The 14,771-nt window shown below is 48.2% G+C and overlaps 1 protein-coding gene across 5 annotated transcripts in view; it reads left to right on the top strand.

Annotated features, from left to right (window-relative positions):
- LOC145358793 (CUGBP Elav-like family member 4) overlaps positions 1–14,340 on the top strand; it is a 484,168-nt gene extending 469,828 nt beyond the window's left edge. For 4 of the 5 annotated variants that reach the window (XM_080213087.1, XM_080213086.1, XM_080213090.1 and 1 more), the window contains 3 exons: positions 1,980–2,123; positions 9,695–9,862; positions 13,256–14,340. In XM_080213087.1, the coding sequence (XP_080069213.1) occupies positions 1,980–2,123; positions 9,695–9,822 (272 nt within the window). In that variant the 3' untranslated portion in view covers positions 9,823–9,862; positions 13,256–14,340. The remainder of the gene's footprint in view (positions 1–1,979; positions 2,124–9,694; positions 9,863–13,255) is intronic. The other variant, XM_080213088.1, reaches the window with a different exon arrangement.
- Positions 14,341–14,771: the final 431 nt, after the last annotated feature.

Genomic DNA, 14,771 nt, shown 5'->3' with positions numbered 1-14,771 from the left:
TGGAAACTCAAGACAGGAGACAGTAAGAGGGGACAGGGAGAGATCCCAGTTAAAAAGGGGAGCAGAGAAAGAGGCTCTAACAAAAAGAGGACTGTGATTAGCAAATCTTAAGTGGAGAATTATAGAAGGGAAAAGCCCTGACAATTTTAAGCAGTTGGTGATTCCAAACTGCAGGCTGCTGGGGCAAAGGTTGGAGCAGTAATATTCTATTTGGTATGGTCAGGAAGCTGTGGATGTGCTTGTGAGTTGGTATTGGTGTGTAGACTTGGGAATCTCCAACGCTTGAAAGAGCCACAAGATTGAAACTCTGGTGGACAGATGTTGAAGCTGCTTTGAGTTCCAGTGCCTTTATAGAGAATTCCAAGAATGAAAGCAGGGTTTTACAGCCTCGCTCATCCCAAAAATCCTGCCCAAAGTCAATGGACTTTTCCAAGGTCTGTCCCTTGTCTACTCCAATTTCTGTGGCAGGCGGGGCAGTGAAATTCCAGCTGAAACCTTTGAAGGTGACAACTGGAATCCTTCATGAAAGAGAGAGAGTGACAGAGTCTCAGTGTGATTGGATGACCTCCCAGGGCATGCCCACCCTGAAATCAGGGTGGGTGAGGCTCACAGAGCGGTGTTCTGAATTGGCCTCAGGCAGGCTTGTGGTAAAATCCCACCCACAGAGTTTACTGATGTCTGGTTGGGTAGTTGAAAAATCCATGGAATCCGTCTTGGTCACATTTGCCATTGATTGTGCAGTGTAGTGTGTTTGATCACAATTAATCCACATGTACCTCATATTAACCCTGAATATCGGGGTGTAAGATAGTTATTGGAAATAGTTTTACTTCCCTGACCTTGTACAGTAAAATTTACTGTCTTTCAAAACCACACCAAATATTTATTGTCTCAGCAAAGTATCTCATATCTCAAACTTTGCCTACTTTAAGCAAAATATTATTGGTGAAAGCAAAATTTCTTTCTGGTTTCTGATAGACAGGGGAATTAAGGGTTATGGGGAGAAAGCGGGAAGGTGGAACTGATCCACTTCAGATCAGCCATGATCTTATTGAATGGCGGGGCAGGCTCGAAGGGCGAGATGGCCTACTCCTGCTCCTATTTCTTATGTTCTTAAAATACTGCGGATGCTGGAATCTGAAACAAAAGCAGAAAATGCTGGAAAATCTCAGTAGGTCTGACAGCACCTGTGAGAGAAAATAGAGTCAATGGCCGGAATTTTACTGGCTTGTCTACCCCAGAATCGGGGTGGGTAAGGCTCGCAGAATAGAATCCTCCTCAGGCGGGATTTTATAAGCCTCGCCCAAGTGAGATCAGAAAATCCCGGCCAACATTTTGAGTCAAAATGACCCTTTGCTTGAGCTCTGATGAAGGATCATCCTCGCGCGACATGTTGGCTCTATTCTCTCTCTCCACACATGCTGTTGGACCTGCTGAGATTTTCCGATATTTTCTGTTTCTGTCTGTGAAAAAGTTATTGGTCCCTAACTGGATCTTACCAGAAACTTAGAGTCCTGGCCCAGGAGTATAACATTCCAACTGAACTCCAATTTCCTAACTCCCCTTGTTGAAGCTTTCCATAGAACCCCTACTATGCAGAAGGAGGCCACTCGGCCCATCGAGCCTACACTGACAACAATCCCACCCAGGCCCTATTCCCGTAGTCCCACATATTTACCCTACAAGTCCCCCTGACACTAGGATCAACTTATCATGGCTATTAGGAAATGAATGAGAATTCTTAATGTTTATATTGAATGTATTGAATGGACTGACCCTTCTCCCTTGGACGGAGATTACACTGGATTTATTGTCTGCGTTATTTAGCAGTTTATAAATTTCAGTGAGGGTCCCGTTTTAGTCGCAATGTTTGAATTCCTCATTCCCCTGTCACTGGGATCAGTCTTGCTGTTTTCCTCGCTGCCGTCTCTCCCGTTCCTGCCTACGCTGATATGGGTTTTTACCTTTTCCTTTCCCAGGGCCGGAAGGCTGCAATCTTTTCATTTATCACCTGCCCCAGGAGTTTGGAGACAGCGAGCTCATGCAAATGTTTCTTCCCTTTGGCTCCGTCATCTCCTCAAAGGTCTTCATGGACCGAGCGACCAATCAGAGTAAATGCTTTGGTGAGTCTAAGCGGCCCTCGGTCGACGTGTTGGGTTCTTGTGTGGCGTCAACATGGCGATGAACAACTTTATACCGGATGCAGTGAAATTCCTGTGTGCCTGAGATCACCGGTTTTATAAGTTAAGGCTGGGATTGAGATGAGGAAAATACAAGTTCACACACGCAATCTGGCATTCTCTCCCCTTGGGGATATTTGGAATATTGTGAGCATTTTTGGGCCCCGTATCTAAGGATGGATGTGCTGGCCTTGAAAAGGGTCCAGACGAGGTTCACTAGAATGATCCCAGCAACGAAGGGTTTGTCATATGAGAAATCTGGGTCGATACTCGATGGAGTTTAGAAGGATGAGGGGGGATCTAATAGAAACTTAAAATACTGAGAGGCCTAGATAGAATGGATGTGCAGAGGACGTTTCCACTAGTGAGAGAGACTAGAACTCAAGGGCACAGCCTCAGGCTAAAGGGACGCTCCTTTGAAAAGAAGATGAGGAGGAATTTCTTCAGCCAGAGAGTGGTGAATCTGTGGAACTCTTTGCCGCAGAAGGCTGTGGAGGCCGGGTCATTGAGTGTCTTCAAGACAGAGATAGATTCTTGATCAATAAGGAGATCAAGGGGAGAAGACAGGAGAATGGGGATGAGAATCATATCAGCCATGATTGAGTGGCATTGATACTCGATGGGTTGAATGGCCTAATTCTGCTCCTACGTCTTATGGTCTTCATGAGAAGCCTTCACGACCGAGGTCGACCAATCAGTAGCTTGGAAAATGGAGTTGAAATGGCAGATTAGAAATGATCTGATTGAATAATGGAACAGGGATGAGAGAGGGAGGGAATGAAGGAGGTAGGGAGGGAGAGGGAAAGAGAGAGGGGGAGAAAGGGAGGGATGGAAGGAGGGAGGGAGAGAGAGAGGGGAGAAAGGGAGAGATGGAGGGAGGGAGGGAGAGAGAGAGGTGGCAAAAGGGAGAAGTAGAGGGAGGGAAGGAATGAGGGAGGTAGAGAGGGAGAGAGGGGAGAAAGGGAGGAAGGAAGAGACAGGGAGAAAGGGAGGGAGGGAGGGAATGAGGGAGGGAGAAATGGAGGGAAGGAGGAAATGAGGGAGGTAGGGAGGAAGAGGGGGGAAGGGAGGGGGGGAATGAGAGAGTGTGAAATGGAGGGAGGGAGAGAGGGAGGGAAGGGGGTGGTTTCTGAATGGCCCCTCAATGCATTTGGACAGTAAATCAATAGCGGGAATGCAGGGGCTGAGGCAGTTAGAGGTGGGACCCCCAGGAATGTATCAAACTTGTGTTGCCGCCGTAACTGATTGTATGCAGATTGTAACAGAACTGTCCCACATTCTCCATTCACTAAGGAATGGGATCAAATATTTCAGCAAGTTGAGAGAAGTAAGGGTGATGTTGGCAAACAGGACACTTTCCTCTTCAGTTGGCAATAAGATAAATCCTCTACCAACTGGTGTTTCAGGCCCGATCCCAGAGTAAGGCCAATTCGAGACAGCTTCATTGGGTTGGCATTGACATCTCTCGGTGAAGTGTCTACCTGTGGCTGGTTCCATCACCAAATCCCTTCACTCCAGGGAATCATGTTGGCATCGGTCTGAATCCAGGCAAACCTGACCATGCTTTTGTATAGCACCTTCCTCAACGTTTGGACATCCCAGAGCCCTTTACATCCAAAGAAGCACTTTCTGCCTTGAAGTCTAGTTACTGTTGTTATGCAGCAAACTTGGCAACCAATTTGTGCACAGCACGATCCCACCAACAGTAATGGGCTAATGACCAGATCACCTATTTCTTTTTTCAGTGATGCTGATTGGGGAATGGAAAGCCCCCACCCAAAGGGGAATTTGGGGAGGCAATGACCTAGGAGCATTATTGCTAGATTATTAATCCAGAAACACAGCTCATGTTCTGGGAACCCGGGTTCAAATCCCAACACAGCAGATGGTGGAATGTGAATTCAATAAAAAATATCTGGAATTAAGAATCTACTGATGACCAGAAACCATTGTCGATTTTTTTTAGGAAAATCCACTTAGTTCACTAATGTCCTTTAGGGAAGGAAATCTGCCATCCTTACCTGGTCTGGCCTACATGTGACTCCAGAGCCACAGCAATGTGGTTGACTCTCACCTGCCCCCGGGCAACTAGAGATGGGCAATAAATTCTGGCCAGCCAACGATGCCCATGTCCCACAAATGAATTTAAAAAACAGGGGGGCCAGACAGGGTCAGTTTAGTGTCTGATTTCAAACACAGCATCCCTGATAGTACAGCAGGCCCACAGCACCGCATTGTAATGTCACCCTGAATCATACAATCCCTACAGTGCAGAAGGAGGCCATTCAGCCCATCGAGTCTGCACCAACTCTCCAACAGCGCATCCCACCCCAAGCCCATTCCTGTAACACCACCCACAAATCCCCCTAACCTACACACCTTGGGACACCAGGGGGCAATTTAGCATGGTCAATCCACCTAACCCACATGTCTTTGGACTGTGGGAGAAAACCGGAGCACCCGGGGGAAACCCACGCAGACACGGGGAGAATGTGCAAACTCCACACAAGCTGGAATTGAACCCGGCTCCCTGGCACTGTGAGGCAGCAGTGCTAACCACTGTGCCATCGTGTGGCCCTTCATAGAATCCTACGCTGTGGAAGGAAACCATTCGGCCCATCGAGTTTGCACTGACCACAATCTCACCCAGGCCCTATCCCCATAACCTTGTGTCTTTATCCCAGCAAATCCCCCAACACCAAAGGCCAATCCACCTAACCAGCACATCTTTGGACTGGGGTGGGCACAGTGAGAAGTCTCACAACACCAGGTTAAAGTCCAACAGGTTTATTTGGTAGCACTGAACATTGTGCTGGGAAACTGAATCTTTAATCTAAAGTATTGTTTCGCTGGGGTTTTACTGAACGTGTATTCTTTAGTTGCTGCCTTCACTTGTTACCTATCTTAGTTAGGATTAGAACCATAGAACATTACAGCACAGAAACAGAGCACCCGGAGGAAACCCACACAGACACAGGTAGAATGTGCAAACTCCACACAGGCAGTGACCTAATCTGGAATCGAACCCTGGCGCTGTGAGGCAGCGGTGCTAACCACTGTGTCACCGTGGTGCTCTTCTGTGTTAATTCCCCAAGAGCGGAATTTGGATCAACAGCATTCTGACTCGAAGGCGAGCGAGTTAGCTGAGCCGTGAGAAAATTACTCCCTCATCAGCCAACGAGTATTTTAATTTTATCTGTGAGCTGCAAGTGACGATTTAAGATCTGAGACTGGCGTTGCCAAATGGCACTGGTGGCCTCCTTCGTGCGCTGTAACCAGCCTGCATTCCTGCATGACTGCTGCTCGATCTATCCCTCTCCTTCTCTCCTGCTCACATCACACAGCTCCAATCTCTGCCCCGGTCTCTCTCTCACACACACACGCACACACACACAGTCAGACACCTTGACTTCGCTGCTGGGATATTTCACCACCGCGGCCAATGCTGCCACCCAGTGGCAGAGTGAAGAAACTGAGCCCAATGCAAACCTTGAGGCTGGGATTCTCCAGCCTCGCCCGCGCCTGGGATTTTCCGTTCCTGCTGCCTGCCATGAGTGGCGGTTTGGCCGAGCGCCAGATTCCCGCCGGCAGTGGTGACGGGCGAGCTCGGCGAATTCTGGCCCCGCCGTCAGACCGAGGTCCCCCGCGTTACACATTTGAACAGTTAACGGGGTAAAATATAAGCCAACGCCTGGGACACTGATCAGAGGTTGGGGGTTTTCAGTCTGGAAAGCGATTTCCTGTTCCTGTTGGCCAGCCGATGATGGTGGCTGGGGTGAGCGAGTCCAGTTCTGGCTGACACGGTTGCAAACATTCTCCCTCCTCCTCTGCCAGCTTGGCAGCCAAGGTCTGAACAAGGGGCCTCGATATCCAGAAATAAAAAGGGGAAGCCAGTAAAAAAGAATGCTCGCTTAATCAAAAAAAAGATTGAATAGGTTAGGGCTTTATTCCCTGGACTGTAGGAGAATGAGGGGAGATTTGATAGAGGTGTATAAAATTATGATGGGTATGGATAGAGGCTTTTTCCACTGAGGCTAGGGGAGAAAAAAACTTAGAGGACGTGGGTTAAGGGTGGAGGGGGAAAAGTTTAAAGGGAATATTAAGTGGGGGGGGGGGTCTTCATACAGAGAGTGGTGGGAGTGTAGAATGAGCTGCTGGATGAAGTGGTGAAAGCGGGCTCACTTTTAACACTTAAGAAAAACTTGGACAGGTACATGGATGAGAGGGGGGTGTGGGGGGGATATGGTCCAGGTGCTGGTCAGTGGGACTAGGCAGAAAAATGGTTCAGCACAGCCAAGAAGGGCCAAAAGGCCTGTTTCTGTGCTGTAATGTTCTACGGTTCTAATTCAAACTAAGATAGGTGACAAGTGAAGGCAGCAACTAAAGAATACACTTTCAATAAGACCCCAGTAAAACAATACTTCAGATTAAAGATTCAGTTTCCCAGCACAATGTTCAGTGCTACCAAATAAACCTGTTGGACTTTAACCTGGTGTTGTGAGACTTCTCACTGTGCCCACCCCAGTCCAACGCTGGCATCTCCACATCATATTCAGGATGAAAAAATGCGGAAGAACAGTAACAAGTGAAGAATTCCACAAAACTTGTTTCTGTGCAAAAATAAACCCTTCCCTGCCATCTCAACCCCCTACACTTCTACTATAACCCCGTCCAGAGGAAATGCTTTGGGAGTGGTTTTGCAGAGGTGTTTCAATATCAGGAACAGTTTTGATTGGGTAAATAATGACAGAAAGTGCAGGAACTCAAGGACAGAGGCGTCTGAGGAGATTAACGGAACCAAGGATAGATCTTCCTGGATCTCGTTGCCTGAAAGCAGATTCAAATATAACATTCAGGACAGAATTGGATAAAAACTTGTAGGAGACCAACTTACAAGGCAATGGAGACAGAACAGGGAAGAGCTAGCACAGGAAAGAGAGGCTGAATGGCCTCATTTGCTGTGTCATGAGTCCATTGGCGTCATCCGACGCTTCTCTTTCTACGTTGAAGATGATACCCTCAATTTTCCTCTCTCCCGTTTAAGATATGTTTCCCTTCTTGCCCTCTCGGGCACAGTGGTCAGCACTGCTGCCTCACTGCACCAGGGACCCGGGTTCGATTCCCGACTTGGCTCACTGCCTGGGCAGAGTTGGCACATTTTCCTCGTGTGTGCGTGGGTTTCCTCCGGGTTTCCTCCCACTGTCCAAAGATGTGCTGGTTAGGGTGCATTGGCCATGCTAAATTCTCCCTCAGTGTACCCGAACAGGTGCCAGAGTGTGGCAACCAGGGAATTTCCACAGTAGCTTCATTGCAGTGTTAATGTAAGCCTACTTGTGACACTAATAAATAAAAACTTAAAAAACTTTGATGCTCTGTTCCACATAAAGTATGTAGCCATGAGCTGGGCAAGATGCTCACTGCCAGACTGGAGCTAACTAAAAGAAGGATTTATGTTTGTGTGGTGCCCTGTCACATCTCACAGAACACTTCACACTTAATCAATCATTTTAAAGTGAAGAAGGCTCTCCTTTAGGCCAATATGGCTGCCATTTTGTGCACGGCAAGATCCCACAATGGCCAGGTTTTCTCTTTCCTTTTAAGTTTATTTATCAGGGTCACAAGTAGGCTTACATTAACACTGCAATGAAGTTACTGTGAAAATCCCCTAGTCACCACGCCATGGACCCTGTTCGGGTACACTGAGGGAGAATTTAGAATGACCAGCGCACCTAAAAAGCACGTCTTTCTGACTGTGGGAGGAAATTGGAGCACCCGGAGGAAACCCACGCAGACACAGGGGGAGAACGTGCAAACTCCACACAGTCAGTAACCCAAGCTGGGAATTGAACCCATATCCTTGGCGCTGTGAGGCAGCAGTACTAACCACTGTGCTGTTTCTGATCTCTTGACCAAGGGTGAAACATTGACCTTTGTATTAGGAAAGCTCCTGCCTCTCCATTGAGTAATTCACAGAATCCCGAGAGTGTAGAAGGAGGCCATTTGGCCCATCAAGTCTGTACCAACCACAATCCCACCCAGGCCCTATTCCCATAATCTCACACATTTACCATGCTAACGCTCCTGACATTACAGTCAATTTACCATGGCCAATCAACCTAACCCATACATCTTTGGACCATTGGGTTCTCTGACCTCAGGCAGACAGGGCATTGTGTCCCAACAGAAAGGTTGGTATCGTGACAGTGCAGCACTCCCTCATTCCCAGCCTCATTTTATCATTCAGCACTGGGAGTGATGTATCATCTCAAAAGGTCCGTCTTCAAGGCCAAACCAATTTGACAGAGTTGGAGGCGGAGGAGAATAATTGGTTAGCGGTTTTCCTCCAGTTTATTTCCCGTCTGACCTTCTTCCTCTCTGGGTGTGTGTTAGCGAGTCTCGACAGACTTCCTGTTTCTTCCCCGAGGGCCCGTTTCTGATGTGGAAGGCTCAACAATGAGCAAGGCTGCTTGACTTTTCTCACCCAGGTTTGGACCATCAGCGGCAGTGACAAGCTCTGATCCGTGCTGGTTGTCCTTGACAAGTTGGTGGTGAGCCGCTGTCTTGAACCACTGCACTCGGTGCGATGAAGTTGCTCCCACACTGTTGTGAGGAGCGGAGTTTCAGGATTTTAACCCAGCAGGCCATGATGGAGCGGAGCTGCACATCGAAGTCAGGGTGTGCGTGACTTGGAGACCAACATAGAGGTTGTGGAGTCCCCATGCACCCGTTGACCTTGTCCTTCTAGCTGATGGAAGTCACAAGTTTGGAAGGTGCAGAATTAGACAGGACATCACAATCAAACCCCAAAGTGGCTCTCACCTGACCCGATTTGCAGCAAAGACACTGGATGTTGATTCGGAGTGGGCTGAATGGCCTTCTCCTGATTCTAGTTAATATGTTTATAACCTCTGTCTGATATTCTTTCACATTTTACCCCAGTTTTTACCTCAGGCAATAGTAAGAACCCTCCTGTCCCCCCTTTGGTGCAGTTCTGGGATTCACCATTGCACCTGCACGGCCTGTGAACCCAGTGAGGGATGTGTGACCTCGGTCTTCTTCTGGCTGTGGAACTGAGACAGGGAGGATCAGTGCGGCCTTTAGTGAGAAAACAGTCAACCTCCAGTTCCAGTTGTACTGAGGACAAAACAGGGGGGGAGCAAAATAAATTATACACCTTCTGTAGTGGGTTACTACATCCTTACCTCATCCTGACCTCACCGTAAACTCACTCTGACCTCACTCTTTGCCTCACCCTTTACCTCACCCCTACCTCAACCCTTACCTCACCCTGAACTCACCCCTACCTCACCCCTACCTCACCCCTACCTCACCCCTACTTCATCTCTTACCTCACCCCTACCAGACCCTGACCTCCCCCTGACCTCACCCTTGCCTCATCCTGACCTCACTCTACATCTCACCCTTACCTCACCCCTACCTCACCCCTACCTCACCTTTAGCTCACATTGACATGTCTTGAAAACTGCTTCTATCTTTTTTTATTTTTTTTGAAGGTTTTGTGAGCTTTGATAACCCCACTAGTGCCCAGGCTGCCATCCAGGCCATGAATGGTTTTCAGATTGGCATGAAGAGGTTAAAAGTCCAGTTAAAACGGCCAAAGGATACCAGTCGCCCCTACTGACTGACTGACTGATTCAGGGCAAGAATTTCTGATTTTCTAGGTAAGGCACCAACTGTTCTTGTCTTTTACCTTTAGCATGAAAAGTCTGACCTCTGACCCCTCTACTACAAAGCCAGAATAGAAGAAGGACTATTTGACCGAGGTTGTGTGCGGGAATTTGTCTGGAGCAATTCAGCTGCACAGGAAATTTGAGAGACCACCTCCGGATATACTGCATACAATCCCCGTTTGAACAAATATAAAACAGTGCTGGAGGCAGTTCAGAGAAGGTTCAACTCTGCTCATTCCAAGCGATGAAGGGGCTTACCCGATGAAGAAAGGTTGAACAGGTTAGCCCCATAGTCATTGGGGTTCAGAAGATTGAGAGGTGATCTTATTGATCTATAGAAGATTCCTGAGGAATCTCAATAGGGTGCGTGCCAGGGAGGGAGGGTGCGATTTTCCAGTCCCGCCCACCTAGGAAATGGAAATTCCTGCCAGAGATCAACAGAACTTTTAACAGTCCATTAAATCATCCATCCTGCCTGCAGCAGACAGGATTGGAAAATTTACCCTGGGGAACCCATGGGGAAGACAAGAACCAGGCGAGACACAGTTTAAAATAAGAGACCTCCCTTTTAATGTTGAGATGAGGAGAATTTTTTTCTCTCAGTTGGTTCAGTAGTGGTAGAATCATAAAATCATACAGTGTAGAAGAGGCCCTTCGACCCATCGATTCTGCACCGACACGTGAGAAACTCCTGACCTCCCACCTAATCCCATTTACCAGCACTTGGCCCATAGCCCTGAATGTAGCGATGTACCAAGTACTCATTCAGGTGCTTTAGAATCATAAAATCCCTACTGTACAGAAGGAGGCTATTTGGCCCATCGAGCCTGCACCGACCACAATCCCACCCAGGCCCTATATGCATAACCCCATGCGTTTATCCTAGTTAATCCCCTAACACTAAGGGGCAATTTAGCATGGCCAATCCACTTAACCTGCACACCTTTGGAGTGTGGGAGGAAACCCGAGCGTCCGGAGGAAACCCATGCAGACACGGGGAGAAGGTGCTGACTCCACACAGACAGTGACCCTACCTGGGACCCCATCCTGGTGCTGTGAGGCCACCGTGCCATCCCTAGTTTTAAAGGATGTGAGGCAACCTGCGTACATCACGTTCCCAGATAGCACCAATTCTATGGAATTCACTTCCCCAGAGAACAGTGGAGGCTGGATCACTGAACTTATCCTGAGTTAGAGAGATTTCTGAGGGAGCCGAGGGTTATGGGGGAAAGACAGAAAAGTGGAGTTGAGACCACAGCCATGATTTTATTGATTGGTGGAGGAGGCTTGAAGGCTGAATGGCTTAGTCTTATTCCTAATTCCTTTGTTTGTATGCCCTATTCTCAGCCAAGGGGTAGTGGGAAATTTGAATCTTTCTGCTCTCCCTTTCCAAAGATAACCAGTTGAGGCTGGAACAAGGGCATCAAAACTGAGATTAGTGCAGAGTCGCTGCGAGTTCCAGAATTAAGCAAGACAAATGGGTTTAGCATTCCTGTCGGCCTACTTAGTTTGTGGAACAGGTTTGATGGGCTGGACAGCCTACTGTCTTTCTGTATATTTGCTTCAATATTTCAATGAGTAATATCTGGCATCTCATCTCATTTTCAGGGTGTCGCACAGGGGGATTAGCAGGGTAAATGTGTGAGGTTAGGGGAATAGGGCATGGGTGAGATTGTGGTTGGTGCAAGCTCGATGGGCCGAATGGCCTCCCTCTGCACTGTAGGGATTCTATGATACTGTTCACTGGGCTCTGGAAATGCTAGCTCCGCACTGAATGGCCACGGAACCACCAATGGGGTAGACATCTTCAGATGGTGCAAGTCATGAGGGCCCTTCTGGGCAACACCCTTGTCCAATAATTAGCACCAGTGTGACTAACAGTTTTAATGATCCTGCAGAATGTTCTCCTCCCTAATTCCACACAGCGGACATTAGCAGATTCAGGATGGACAATGAAGGGGTGCGTGGCTGGTATTAAACTGATCTGACATTGTCTGCAACAATGAGCAGTGGTCATATTCCAGGCCAACCTTGGAATGAAGCAGTAGTACAGTGGTTAGCACTGCTGCCTCACAGCACCAGGGACCCGGGTTCAATTCCTGGCTTGGGTCACTGTCTATGTGGAGTGTGCACGTTCTCCCCATGTCTGCATGGGTTTCCTCCCACAGTCCAAAGATGTGCGGGTTGGATGGATTGGCCATGCTAAATTACTCTTCAGTGTCAGGGGAAACTAGCTGGGGTAAATAAATACATGGGGTTGTGGGGATAGGGCCTAGGTGGGATTGTGGTCGGTGCAGGCTCAGTGGGCTGAATGGCCTCATTCTGCACTGCAAGGATTCTGGGAAGGTTCCGATACTACCCAATGCGATGGTCTCAACCTGGGCAACAGTCCAGGGTCTGCTGTTGGTTGCGGGGTCCTTGGCTGGGCCCCAGCAAACTGAGCCAGGGTCCCCAATTCTCATCCTGAACTCCACTCAATGTGCCCAGATGCAGCAGTGGGTGAGGGCGGAGATCCCAGTTTCACGTGTTGAATAATAATGACCCCTAGGGTTAGACTTCCTGATCCAACCAAACCCCCTGGGGCCTTTCAGCAGACTGTTCAAACAATGTACCAATATGTGAGACCGTATGATCAATACTAAAACTGTACACATTTATTCTTCTTAATCTTAAATTAACTTTAAGGGAAAGAAGAGAGTGTTTTTAAAGTTTATTTATTAGTGTCACAAGTAGACTTACATGGGTGGCATAGTGGCACAGTGGTTAGCACTGCTGCCCCACAGCGCCAGGGGCCCGGGTTCGATTCCCAGCCTGGGTCGCTGTCTGTGTGGAATTTGCACATTCTCCCCGTGTCTGTGTGGGTTTCCTCCGGGTGCTCTGGTTTCCTCCCACAGTCGGAAAGATGTGTCGGTTAGGGTGAATTGGCCATGCTAAATTCTCCCTCAGTGGTGTCGGAGTGTGGTGACTAGGGGATTTTCACAGTAACTTCATTGCAATGTTAATGTAAGCCTACTTGTGACATTAATAAATAATCCTTTTTTTAACACTGCAATAAAGTTACTGTGAAAATCCCCTAGTCACCGCACTCCAGTCCCTGTTCGGGTAACACTGAGGGAGAATTTAGCACGGCCAATTCACCCTAACCAGCACATCTTTCCGAATGTGGGAGGAAACCCTCGCAGACATGGGGAGGAGATGCAGATTCCACGCAGACAGTCACTCAAGCTGGGAATTGAACCCGGGTCCCTGGTACTGAGGCGCTAACCATCGTGTCACCGTGCGTGCCCTGAACTCTGGCCGCGGGGAGCCCAGGGTGCTTTGTTTATGCAGTCTCTGATGACAATGTTCGGCTCCAACCCTGACGCTGCTTTCCTCTCTCACCAGGGCAGTGACGGTGTGGATAATGGGCAAAGGTAACCTTTTGAGACGGCTGATCCTCAGATCTCAGCGCTGAGGAGGAGACAACGAAAAACAAAACTTGGAGGGGAAGCATTCCGAGAACCCTGAAAATGTGAAATTTCATTGCAGCTATTTAAGGAGACTTGGGATCTGACGATAGCACATGTAACGATGTAGGAAGGATGGCTGTCTTAACAGAGGAAGCTGCTTTGGCGCAGTTCTGTGTCATCGAGCACCCAGCTAGGGTCTCCTAGGCGATGGTTGCCATGGCTGGGGGTTTTTTTGTGTGCGTGTGTGCGTGTGTGTGTGTGCGTGTGTGCGTGTGCGTGCGTGTCTGCGTGCGTGTGTGTTTTTGAATCCATATGGTTGACATGGTTACACAGAACACATTGAGTCTTTATCTCTCAATCCTCGATATTCAGGGATGAAAAGGACCAAACAGATTTTTTTTATTTATTATGGGGGCCTGTGTATATAATATATGAGTTTAGCTTTCTTTACTTATCTTGATAGTGAAAACATGGGAAAATAAGAGCTAAAACTGTTTAAAAATTTAAAAAAAAAAGCAACGCTTCAGTGGTCTTAGAATAGTATTATACACTGGGAAAATTTATACAGAGAGCAAATTTCAGTAGAAACCTTACAGGAGTTAGTTTTAAGAAAACAAAGACTAAGATGTACTTTGTGCCTCATTTCTTGCTTAGGAGGCACAGTGGTACTGCATGCAAAATGTGACTGAAAATATAATTATACATAATGGTGTATAGATATATTGCTCCTTATACTTCTGAGAAGATTGCTTTTGAAGAGAGAGAGAGAGAAATTGAATGCTGTTTCCTTTTTCTTGGTGAATATGGGCTTTCATTAACTATTTGAGGACCTGTTCCTGCCGCATTTCTCCGGATCAATTCATTTCTGCCTTTTTTCTTGGATGATTTAACTCGAGGGGTAAGCTCGGAGTAGGTTTAAACAAGGTCAGAGGGATTGGAATCCCTCGTAGTGAAGCTTTGCGGGGGAAAGCAAACCATTGCGAGTAATCCCCAGAGTGACAGCGCATTGTTGCAGATAATTGGCGGGGTTGGGGAGGGTGGGGAGGGGTGACGCAAGGGGTTGGGGGGGGGGGGGGAGTCCCTATCTCTGAGCGTTGAGGAATTTAAACGTCGAATGGTGTGACCAAAATGTGCAGGATGGTTTGGTGTGTAGGGGCAACGGCTCACCCCCTCTGGCCGGTAGGGCGAACACAGGAGTCATTGGGGTGGGTTTGCCTGTCGGACAAGGTCGTGGTTTATAACACTCAAACTTTCACCTCCGTCCCGTTCTCATCTCCACGGAGGGGGGGGGGGGGGGGTGGGGGGGAGCTTCGGTCCAGCAGTGGAGATGAGGGGAAACAATGCGCACTCACCCACCAGCCACCTCCCCCCCACCCGTTCCCCCACCCCCTCTCCCTTACCCACCCTCAACCCCCACACAAGAATTTTCCATTAAGTGAGTCTGGAGATCT

This window comes from Carcharhinus amblyrhynchos, chromosome 26 (genome assembly GCF_965287045.1).
Source record: "Carcharhinus amblyrhynchos chromosome 26, sCarAmb.v2.hapA, whole genome shotgun sequence".
NCBI lineage: Eukaryota > Metazoa > Chordata > Chondrichthyes > Carcharhiniformes > Carcharhinidae > Carcharhinus > Carcharhinus amblyrhynchos.
This window is presented reverse-complemented; position numbering and strand designations above follow the sequence as displayed.